Source organism: Adiantum capillus-veneris, chromosome 15 (genome assembly GCF_014529385.1).
Source record: "Adiantum capillus-veneris isolate H3 chromosome 15, ASM1452938v2, whole genome shotgun sequence".
NCBI lineage: Eukaryota > Viridiplantae > Streptophyta > Polypodiopsida > Polypodiales > Pteridaceae > Adiantum > Adiantum capillus-veneris.
The window spans coordinates 152,537,538-152,548,830 of record NC_140945.1 but is presented as its reverse complement, the minus strand read 5'-3'; the positions used below and the strand labels follow the sequence as shown (position 1 = coordinate 152,548,830).

Sequence of the window (11,293 nt, the reverse complement as noted above, 5' to 3'; positions counted from 1 at the left end):
TATCTCTCAAATTGTTCAGAATGGACCCAAAATGGATGTTTTTACAGGTCAAAACAGATCTGTAAAAATATGCGTTTGTGTACCCTAGACGTGTAGGCAGTCTGCCAAACGTACAACAAAATCAGTACTCGATTTAGAAAAACTTTCAACCGAAAAGCTGTAGACCACAACATTTTCGGTAAGAATTGCGGGAATCAAGCTGAAAATCAATCTTTTTCTCAGCCAAAATTTTACCACAATACAGTGCTGAAAATTTCACAGCTTCACCGCAATCTCCGCCACAATGTCGTCGTGCTCTTCGCAATCACCATGAGATTTGATACCAGTTGAAGTGTGCAAGCGAGAGTGTGTGTGAGTGTGTGCGGAAATGGAGAAGAGAGGAGACCTTGTGTTTGCACGGGCTAAAACTCACTCTCAATATGTGAGCCCCCTTATTCTATTATATACATAATGAATAAGTATAGTGGACGGACGCCTGGCCTAATCGGCCACATGGGGCTTTACCCCAACACCTTAAACTTAAGTTGATTTGGAGTCAACTCCTCCGTGATCCAAAACGTTCTTCCCTTGAGAAGACGAGATTGTCGTAGTAGCTTCATTTGCTCCTCTTTGTCCTTAAATGTAAGGATGCATTTCTTAGGCGACATCTGCTTGTTTCTATCATTGATCCAAGAAATGGTGTCACGCTTGATGTGAACTGGGTGGAGAATATCATTGAGCTTGTTGACGGCTTTGTCGAGTGTATCCTCTTCCGTGCACCATGGGGGATTGAGCCCCTGTATCCTAACCTTAAGGTAAAGAGATTCTTGTAGTGCCGTCTATATCTTGGTGTCAAGCTTATTATGTGTTACCTCATGCATTTCTTATATATCGCCATGACGGTCTTTGTGAGGGAGGCCTCGACTTCGTGAGCTTTTGCTAGTAGAGCTTGGCTCTCAATTTCCTTTGCTTGTTCAAGCAAACACAAGCGTTACTTAAGCGATTGGTTCTCCTTGATGAGCTCCTGGATTTGCATCTCTAGGATTGTAATTCGTGCATCTTGACAGGTGAGGGGTCCTTCTTTGGTGCAACTGTCAATGCAAGGAAGCTCTTGCGGGTGTGGGTTGGAGTGCCGGGGGAAGAAATGTCTCCTCTTTTGAAAAAAATATGACGATCACATAGACCCGTGTGACTGCACCCTTAGGTACAAGGTCATTAAAACCTTATCGTTGGGATTTGCCTTGATTACAACACGTCGACTGCACTCAACACGTTGATGGCTTCTTTCCTCAAGCAATGGCATTCCCGTGCATGGGGCAGAGAGCCTGCAAACCTACAAGCATAGAGCATGTGTACAAAAGCGACGTGCATAGAGAGATGGCGACATGCAAGCCCTGGGGGCAATGGACGATGTGACTAGCAATGGAGGGCAGCGCTGGGGTTAACCCCCCGACCAAGTGTTGCCCTACAACCTGGCGGCGGGGAGTTAGAAAGAGAGGTGAAGGAAACCCTAAAATATAGAAGTAGAGAGAGAGAGAGAGAGAGAGAGAGAGAGAGAGAGAGAGAGAGAGAGAGAGAGAGAGAGAGAGAGAGAGAGAGAGGGGAGGGGGAGGAAGGAGAGCTAAGCCTAGGCTACAAAGAGAGGCATATGGAGAAAAATTTAAAAAAAAGCTCACTCTAAAATGCTCGCTCCAAAAGTTTTTGCAACGAGGTTTTCTAGGAAAATTCGAAATATAAGAAAAAAGAGAAAAAAGATTGTTCCATTCCAACATCAGTGAAGAGTTTGCCTTTCAGGAGTATCTCAAGCTAGATGTAAAGCTATTGTGGATGGTGAGATTTTTAGATTATTGGATATTCCCATGGGTTTCAATGTCACTTTCAGTCAAAGGTGGAATTGGGTCATGGACAAATTCAAAATTTTTTCAATACTCCTAGCAGAATTGTCAACCCAACCAGCCTCTCTGTTAGAGTTTTTGTCCTTAATCATTGTCTTTTTTTCTTCACTTATCTATTTCTTGTCTTGTTGGATGCTTTCACAATATCAATTGAGTAAAGAGTTTGGCTAGAAAATTCTTAAGGGGAGGATCAGAAGATAGCAACAAATTCCCAAAGGTTGTTGGTATACCTTTTGCTCTGCTGCGTGGATAAAGAGAAAGGTGGCCTAGGGATTTGAACATCCAAACACTCTCCTCCAAACTCGCTTCCAAATGGATGCTGAGAGTTGCATTTTCTACAAACTTTTGGGCCTTACTAATAAGAGAACCATGCACCTCGTCCACCTAAAAGATCAGAAGGCCCGGAAAGGACTTTGAACTTTAACCTCTAAAGATAACTTTGTTCCAAAGGGCTCTAATCTGATTTGTAGGTTTTGGAGAGCTTGGACCAACAACAGATGAGGTGGATCCCTCCCAGGAACTTTTTGTTTTCTTGGAATTTGTGTTTGTAGGACCTCTATGTAAACTGCAAGCATAATAGGCAATGCAAAAATGAGCTTCAGAAAGCTTGTGGACTAATCCATGCAGAGGATGTATTGGAAATATGTATTGGGAGATAATAGGCAGTGCAAAAATGAGCTTCAGAAAGATTGTGGACTAATCCGTGCAGAGGTGTATTGGAAATATTTATTGTTGGATGTCCCCCTTTAGACTTGTCTTAGAGAACCTTCCTTATGGAAGATATGGATTGATTGGAAGGAAATAAGGTATGCTTTGGTAGTTCTCATTCAACCTCTGCCGCTCTTCTTATTGTAAGCTTTATCCTTGTAATTGTATGGCCCCTATCCTTGTAATTGTATGCGTTGTGGTACCACACACAAGAAGATTTAGAAATTCAATGTTTTTCATACAATGCATAACATCATGAGCTTCTGCTCGAGAGGCACCGCATACCTAGCTAGGTATGATTGGGGGCAGGGGACCCCTGGCCCAACCCACCGGGCCGGCAGTCCGCTACCCCCAATCGTACCTAGCTAGGTATGCGGCGCCTCCCTCACAGAAGCTCATGATGTTGTGGTAAGTCACAATGTGGGAAATATTGTGAAAAACTTCTAGTGACAGCTCTTTCGGTGGTGGTAGATGTATGTTTCAACTTTCCTCTTGTTATAATTCAGTTTCTTTAGTCCCCCCCCCCCCCCCCAAAAAAAAAAAAAAAAAAAAAAAAAAACACCAGAAAGGAGAAGAAATTGAAAATGCCCTTGATGGTAGGGATGACCTACGACCTGGGCGTAAGGAAAAGGGCTATGATCTATAGACTAGCTTCTATCTATTATCATTAAACTTCAACTCTTGTCAACCAACTAGTACGTACTGGCAGGCTACGAGAATCTGTTCTCTGCATTCACTGAAATATAGTATACTAATACTATGTGCAGGAAAGGAGGGCTTGCACATGGGCAGGATTCGCAGGAAGGAGAGAGAGAGCGAGAGAGAGGGATAATCATCTGCAGACTCCCAAAGTTACTGGACAGGTGCGCGTACAATGTGGGTAGAGAGAGAGAGAGAGAGAGAGAGAGGGGGGGGGGGGGGGGGGGGGGGGGGGGCTGAGAGGTGATTTCACCAGCTGTAGAGACGGATATCGAGCGTCATTTGCAGATGCTGATGTTGCCTGCCCCTCCTTCAGAATCAGGCCTTCTCATTAGTTCTGAGTCCTGACGAATCGATGTGTTGTGTGGTCGGCATCTCACGAACTGCAGAGTAAATGCGCGTGTTTGACAGAGAGAGATCGAGTCTATTATGAGTGAGTGAGACTCTGGGAGGGAGGGAGAGAGAGAGAGAGAGAGTGTGCTCTCAATTTGCCTAGAATTTGAAATTGAAAAGAAAAGAGAGAGAGAGAGAGAGGGGGGGGGGGGGGGGGGGGGCCTAAAAGGCCAGAGGTGACGCAGGCGGTAGTAGATCGTGGATCAAAGATGCAACTTTTTTTTTGTTCCTGCTCTAGGCTGGAGTCCACACTCCAGCTGCCCGCAGTGCCTTATTTTCCTGCTTGCTCGACAGTTTGACAAGCAAGACAAAGCTCTGTCGCCTTTTTCTGCTGCATGGATGACCTCTAGAGACTAGAAGAGCTTGCATTCAAGAAACGCCGTCGACAGTATAAAGAAGAGCCCAAAATAAGGTATTTCTTGCATTAGCATCATCTTTAACAAAACGTTGGCTGTCGGGATTGCTACAGAGCGTGCTACGGCATCTGTGGCTTCTATTTCTGATCATGGCTTCTTTTGCATTTCTACGCCTTGCCCTTTTTACTGCCAAAAGGGTTGCTCGCTTCTATTACCCTCTCTTGTGCCCCTGGCTATGGCGGCCCTACCTTACCCGTAAGCCTCCAGCAAAGGCCCCCACACTCTTGTCTTCTTCGTGGAAATCTGACGCTGCCAACATTGCCATGCATGCCTACTGTCCCTCTCCCCCCCTCTCTCTCTCTCTCTCTCTCGCGCGCGCGCGCGCTCACACGCACGCACGCACACGCCCTCTTCCATTCACATACTCTTCCTTCCAACTACATGCGCCTGGTTTCTCCCGGAATTTCTTCTTTTTCTTGAAGTCCTAAAATTTCGACAAACCCGCCACTTGCCAATTCTAACCATGGCAAGGCCTTAAGCAAACAATCCGCAGCTTTAACTGCTCACCTTACATTGCATTCTGTCCATGGCAGCACTTTGATCTTCTTAGGTTGCATCTATTCGCAGGTCCGTTTCAGGAAAGACTTGCATTGTCTTCCCCAAAGAAGGAAGTTTCTAAGCAATCAGATTCTCCTTCGAAGAGCATTCGCTAGAATGGAAACTGTTCAGCCTGCCAAGGCTCTCTCATAACGCTTTTTGCCACGTACTGGTGCCAATTTGGGGAAATCTGTTGAAATGTAACCCTGCACGAGTTCATTTCACTTTCACAGAGTAAGCTAGCAATAGCAACATGAAAGAACTCATGTCGTCCAGAATGGATCAGTATGAGATCATGGAGCAGATTGGACGTGGAGCCTTTGGCTCAGCCATACTTGTATATCACAAGCTGGAGAGGAAGAAGTAAGGCTCTGCTTGATTGAATCAAAGTTAAATGATGAGATGCAAGGTCGAAGTGTCCAAATTTGCTCTATCATTTGCTTGGATCAGGTACGTGCTGAAGAAAATCAGGCTTGCTCGGCAAACAGATAGGTGTCGCCGATCAGCTCATCAGGAGGTGAGGAAGAGGTGCAATGTGCTAAGTTGCTGGAACGTAACAAGCACTTTGCTGATGAGATTGATTGTGATTGCCTGTAGATGGCATTGATTTCAAAGGTGGCACATCCTTATATTGTGGAGTATAAAGAATCTTGGGTGGAGAAGGTAAATTTTTTGTGGGCAAGTGAGAGACAGTCTGCTGGTCGTCTATGTGATATTTACTTGTTGTGCCACGTCTACTGTTTCTCATTTGCCTGATAATGCCTAATGCTTGGATGATTTTATCCTCTGAGTTCATCATGCCATGGCTGTATTGGTTAGTAATTCCACATCCTTGAACTTGCTCGCAGGGCTGCTATGTATGCATCATCCTTTCATATTGTGAAGGTGGAGACATGTGAGTTCCTTGGCCAATTAAATGTTTTTTTGTGGTTTCTTAGGATAGCATTGATCGCGATCAACAATGTTATATATGTGGTTTTTAGGGCGGATTTGATTCGAAAGTCCAACGGCATCCACTTCTCAGAGGAGGTTGGTGAATCTTGCTGCTTAACAGCATACCAGTATATCAAAAAGAGAAAAGAGCCAAGATCTGATGCTCTTGCTCCTTTTACAGAAGTTGTGCAAGTGGCTGTCTCAGCTCCTTTTGGCCGTGGAGCACCTTCATTCCAACCACATACTTCACCGTGATCTCAAAGTAGGTGAATTCCAATTTCTTGTTCGTTCATTCTTAAGGTAATTGGGAACTAACGGTTCTCAAACCTTTTTGACAGTGTTCAAACATTTTCTTAACCAAGGAGCAGGATGTAAGGCTAGGTAAGAAGTCAAGGCCTAGGATCATAGTCATCTTGGTTGTTGTTATTATGGTCCTGTTCTTTGTTTCAAGTCATGTTCAAGTTATCAAATCATTCTAAAGAAATACATGCAACTTAAGCTAGGCCTGTTTAATTAAGCATGTCAAGTTTTCAAATCATTCTAAAGAAATACATGCAACTTAAGTTAAGACTTTAGTTGACATTTACCAGGAGACTTTGGTCTTGCAAAGATGTTGAAAGCAGACGATCTTACTTCATCGGTGAGCCTGCATGCTTCTGTGGACATTGTCTGTTTTTTAAGTCATAAGGTTGCTCCAAAGCATACTTTTTAGTGGTTTCTTTTGAGAGAGTTTTTACATCACCAGGTGGTTGGAACTCCAAATTACATGTGCCCTGAGCTCCTTGCTGACATTCCTTATGGTTTTAAGTCAGATATATGGTCTCTAGGTATGATTTGCATTTCTGTAGCTTGGTCAGGTAATTGGAAAACTTATCGTTTCTCAAAACTTGCCAATGTTGTTGCAGGGTGTTGTTTGCATGAAATGGCTGCACATAGACCTGCCTTCAAAGCATTTGTAAGTTTACATTTGAGTCATGATTTTGTACAGAGGCCTAGGAATTGTCCCATCAAAGCATTAGTGCCGTTAATAATGAGTGTGCTCATGAACATTCAAATTTTTTGTTCGCAGGACATGCAGGGACTTATAAGCAAGATAAACAAATGCATTGTTGGACCTTTGCCTGCAATGTATTCAGCACCCCTGTGAGTTCTTTGTTGCTCTAGTCACGATTTAAAGCCATGTTTAGGTCCCAGTAAGTGATTTATGGGATTTTGAACAGTAAGGGTATAATCAAGAGCATGTTGAGGAAGAATCCGGAGCATCGCCCAACTGTAAGTCATACAGCATACATACTGTTGGATATTTTCAGGTCCCATAACAGTGTGACTTAACAGTTCTTGGACTGACAGGCTTCTGAGCTACTGAAGCATCCTCATCTACAACCTTATGTGAATCAATGCCTAGTGCGTGCTGGTTTACATGTTAGGGATCCTGACAGACGAATACAGGGCTATCACATGGATGATGAAACACTTGATGCAAGCATCTACAGCAGTCACATGAGTAGCGTTACAGGTCAAATTAGTCCTACAAGACGGGTGTATGATTATTGTACAGGTGGAGCGACTATGACTGACTCTGAAAATTTGGTTGTGGATCTCAATGGCATTGAGCCTTGTGATTGGCCACTTTTTCATGAGAGGAAAGATGCATCCAGATGCTCAAGCCAAAGCTATATGTTTTCAACAAATGCAACTGGTGATTTAAACAACATGGCTTGGGTTGATGAAATTGGAAATGGAATTGCATCAGATTCCATTGACAAAAAGACGGACTTACATTTTTCTGAGAATGTGTATGGAAAACTGCAGCAGCAAACATCCCCAGCCACACTAAGGCGCTCCAGCAAAGGACCCTCGGCTGTGGCGAGCCCTCGCACACCAAGTCAGGCAGTGGGCACACCACATTTAAAGTCAGAAGCAGGAAGGCGAGGGCAACAGGGAAGGCACTGGGTAAGCTACTATGGGGGGTTTGTTCCATGTGTGCTTTTTCTCTGTGTTTTGTCTAACCATGATCATTGTGGTGTTGCACCTTTATTCAGCTTTTTATAGGTGAAGCATCGCCTCAATCAAAGCCTAGGACAGACGGGCCAGATGAACGAGCACATAGGACCAGACAGAAGACAGGTATCATGGGGAATGGTTGGAGAGCTTCTCTGCCTTTTTCTGGAAAAGGTGTTCGAGGAAGTACCTCTCCTAGCTGCAAGAATACTATTGCTGCAGGTAGTCCACGTCTGAAGACTCCAGGAGCTGTGCATGCTTCTTCAAATGAGATTTCACCTGCTTTTGCAGATGCTGGACGGCTGTCCCTGCAATACAAAGTAGCGCAAGGGACAAGTCGAGGAATTGCTACTCCCTCCAATGTTTATCCTAGAATAAATGGAGGAATGGGACATACTGAAACATCACGACAATCCAGGTGGTCAACCGGAAGAAAACTTGCTGGAATGGGTGCAGACCAATCTCCAGATGTTTCGGTGAACTCTCCAAGGCTGGATGCAATACCTCAGTTTTCTCTCACTACCAACGAAGCAATGCCTACCAGGAAAGGCCTAACGAATCATGAAAGGAACAAAACTTTGGAGAGTGCTCTTGCCAAGTTTAGAGAGGCATTACAGAGGGAGAGCTCTTCTAGACAGAGTAGTCGGAGGAAAAGCATTGCTGATGTACACTGCCAGCCAGAAAGGATTTTCTCCAAGCCTCAGCATGGCTGTGATAATGACTACAAAGTAAAAACACAGGATAAAGAGGCCATACAGGTCCATGAGCGGGTGTCGTCACCTGTCAAGTCAAAGTACAATGATGTAATACATGTTATTCGACACAGCACTTTCAAAATTGGAGATCATACAGATTGTAGTGCTGATATGGACTACAATAAGCTCTTGAGGCCAGAGATGGACACATTTTCTATACCCACTAATGCCAACACCATTGTTGCCAGTAGTCAAGCTGCTTCATCTCAATATCACAGCAAGAATAAAAGTCGAGGGGGTGGTGCAAAAGGCCCTGATGTAAAAACTGATCATGAGAGAGCGGAAGCTCTTGAAGGCATGCTGGAACTTTGCGCACAACTGCTTCAACAACAGAGATTTGAAGAGCTTGCTGTGGTTCTTAAACCATTCGGACGAGGAAAAGTTTCTCCTCGTGAAACTGCAATTTGGCTGACAAAGAGCTTGAAAGGTATGATGATGCTTGAGGATGAACACGACCACAGTTCTACAGAAGTTTCTTAGTTCAAGCAGGATCACTGGAAGCCTTTTACTAAAGTCATCTGCCATTTTGTACAATACCTGCCCAACTTTATTTCTTTGAGCATTGTACATTATAGCTCGGGCATTGCAGGACGTGCTGGCTTTATTTTTTGTAGCCAGCAGCCTTTCTTAGCTTGGATTTTTGAAGAATATGTAAATTCATCGAGAGTATTCTATCATTAGTAAGTAGTCTCCAGTATGAGCCAAGGGCCATTCAACAACCTTTTTGCAAGCTTCTCAAACATAAGAATCAGTGGTCGGCAATGTGTACTCTGGAGCAACTTCTGGAGCCAGACGTGCGGTTATAAAAAGCTGGTGGGTGTACTGGCAAGGATAGCAAGAATTCGTGAGCATCTGGAGCAACTTCTGGAGCCAGACGTGCGGTTATAAAAAGCTGGTGGGTGTAGGATTGCATTATCATAGCTCCCCTGAACGAAACAATCTTGTTGTCATTTTATTGATTCATACAGGGAGTAATATCGTCATGTGCTCATTGTGTGCGTGAGAGATAGATAGATTATATTATCGTCCTTGGAGATCAAATATGACCTATGGGACCAAAGTTACATGTGATGTAGTATGTGTATGGTTGATGAGAGACTCTCGATGCTCCAAATTTGTGGTGATGAGAGTCGCAATGGAGAGCCCACATTGTGACTGGGAGAACGAAGTGTGTAGGTCTAAGTCATGGCTAAAAATGTGAGAAGCAAGTTCGGATGTCTGAGCCACTCTAGTAGCGTGTGGTACTCAGACTCTCGAACTTGCAGTGAGCGTAATGTGCACAATCGATTTAACTCTTTTTCATTGTCCCAACGCTCTATCTCGCATCGAAGGGAGTGGAATCTGAACCGAATGGATGCGATAGTGTGTATTGTTGACAAGGGGATAGGTTCAAGCATGTAAGTGAGTACGGTTTCCTCTTTCAACGAAGAACATGGTTTTGTAGTTGGGGGCAATATGGGTGGTGTAGTATATGAAGAATGATCCATCGGAACCTAAGCAGTAATACATAGGCGTTGTAGAAAAGCTTCATTCACTTGGGAGTCAATTGAAGCATCATGTAGCACGTGTAATGCATCACGTTCTCCACACTACTTTATGTGTTGCATTCATCATGTGCTCAAGATGCGTCTTTTTAACTTTTTTGCTTCCTTATGCAATTGTAGGAAGTGGATGTGAGGGGTTTTTACGTATCTTTATCATGTACTCCACTACCTTCTCTATGCTCATAACTTCAATTGAAAGAGATCTCTACTCGAGAAGTAGGAGCATATATGGTCTGTGTTTCAACTTGGAGAAAGTTTGTAAGAAAACTCTTTTGGACATTCTCAAACTCTTTTCAAGTAGACTTTGAGATGCTATCGGTCCATACTTCCAACTCCATAAAGAAAAACCGGTGTCACTAATGCGTCGAAAAGGTACTTCTTGAGACTAACACTTCATGTTTTCCGCATTACACACGTTCTCAAATGCATAATATGCTCTCTTTTCCGCTTCCAAATGACGCATAGCATGTTCATGCCACTTGTGATTGGACGGAACCTCAAGACCAAGCACTTACATTTCTTGACAACTTTAAGTGTCTTATTGTTGTACACAATGCATGGCAATAGTGATTCAAATTTTTTTGAAATTTCTCCTTCCATGTTCAATTGATACGTCACCTTCTCATAAATACGAGAAACTACAGGCATAAATTCACTTGGCACGTTGAGTTCTTCCATTCTTTTTCACAAATTGTTACGTGAAGTCAATCAAAGGCTTTGTTAAAGTCCACAAAGCAACAATACTATTGCTTGCTTTTCAATCAACTTTCTTCCATGAGAACACGAAGAGACAAAATATCAATGGTGCTATGGTGTAAATGAAAATTCGCTTGTTCTTTTGCACGTTTGTCATTCTCTTCAATCCAATCACTCAATTTTATTTTCATTATACACCCAAGCAACTTTGCCATAAGAGATTCAATCATTATAGTAGAGTAGTTATTTACATTTTTTACATTTCCTCTTTTATGTAAAGGTTTGATCCAATTAGTACTCCAATCATAAGGAATACCATGTTGAAGTACAAGGTTGAACATATCATACATCTACTCATATGTAAAATCTTCCGTCTATTTAATAATTTTCGGCTTGATACCTTGAAGACCTCTTGCTTTGCAAGTGGCTAACTTTTCGAGCCTACCACATATATTCTCAATAGTAAAAAAAGAGGGCATACATGAAAATGAACCATAAAATGACATCTTTTCAGCATTTGGTTGCTCATATAGTTGCTTTTTATGTGTGTAGATATTCATAAAACTGAAGTTACCAAAACTCTCAACCCGCTTGCGTCTCAAGTTTTTTCAAAATTTTTCACATGCATGCGTCTTTTCTTTGACTTGAAACAATTCTTGTTTTACTTCACATCTTCTCGTCTTTTGAATCAATGATTTGTATTTATGCAAATGACTTTAAAAGGTTTTTTTTATCCA

General features: G+C 42.9%; 1 protein-coding gene across 3 annotated transcripts; it reads left to right on the top strand.

Annotated features, from left to right (window-relative positions):
- The first annotated feature begins 3,860 nt into the window (after positions 1-3,860).
- LOC147441699 (serine/threonine-protein kinase Nek4-like) lies at positions 3,861-8,993 on the top strand. 3 transcript variants are annotated; one of them, XM_086483249.1, is made up of 15 exons: positions 3,861-4,086; positions 4,658-4,990; positions 5,078-5,144; positions 5,225-5,290; positions 5,476-5,522; positions 5,611-5,656; positions 5,742-5,822; positions 5,899-5,941; positions 6,151-6,200; positions 6,306-6,387; positions 6,466-6,515; positions 6,630-6,703; positions 6,781-6,832; positions 6,911-7,513; positions 7,603-8,993. In XM_086483249.1, the coding sequence occupies exons 2-15, from the start codon at positions 4,881-4,883 to the stop codon at positions 8,794-8,796; spliced, it is 2,565 nt and encodes an 854-aa protein (XP_086339375.1). In that variant the 5' UTR covers positions 3,861-4,086; positions 4,658-4,880; the 3' UTR covers positions 8,797-8,993. The 3 variants fall into 3 exon arrangements, with proteins under 3 accessions (XP_086339375.1, XP_086339376.1, XP_086339374.1); XM_086483250.1 differs by lacking the exon at positions 3,861-4,086 and having other exon boundaries at positions 4,140-4,990; positions 7,603-7,783; positions 7,853-8,993; XM_086483248.1 differs by lacking the exon at positions 3,861-4,086 and having other exon boundaries at positions 4,141-4,990.
- The last annotated feature ends 2,300 nt before the right edge of the window (positions 8,994-11,293 follow it).

What these genes read in the sequence shown, in the direction of transcription:
- LOC147441699 (XM_086483249.1), top strand. Translation starts at nt 4,881, where the DNA reads ATGAAAGAACTCATGTCGTCCAGAATGGATCAGTATGAGATCATGGAG. An exon ending in CAGACGATCTTACTTCATCG is followed by an intron (nt 6,201 to 6,305) that starts GTGAGCCTGCAT and finishes TTACATCACCAG; the next exon opens with GTGGTTGGAACTCCAAATTA. An exon ending in GCAATGTATTCAGCACCCCT is followed by an intron (nt 6,704 to 6,780) that starts GTGAGTTCTTTG and finishes GATTTTGAACAG; the next exon opens with TAAGGGTATAATCAAGAGCA.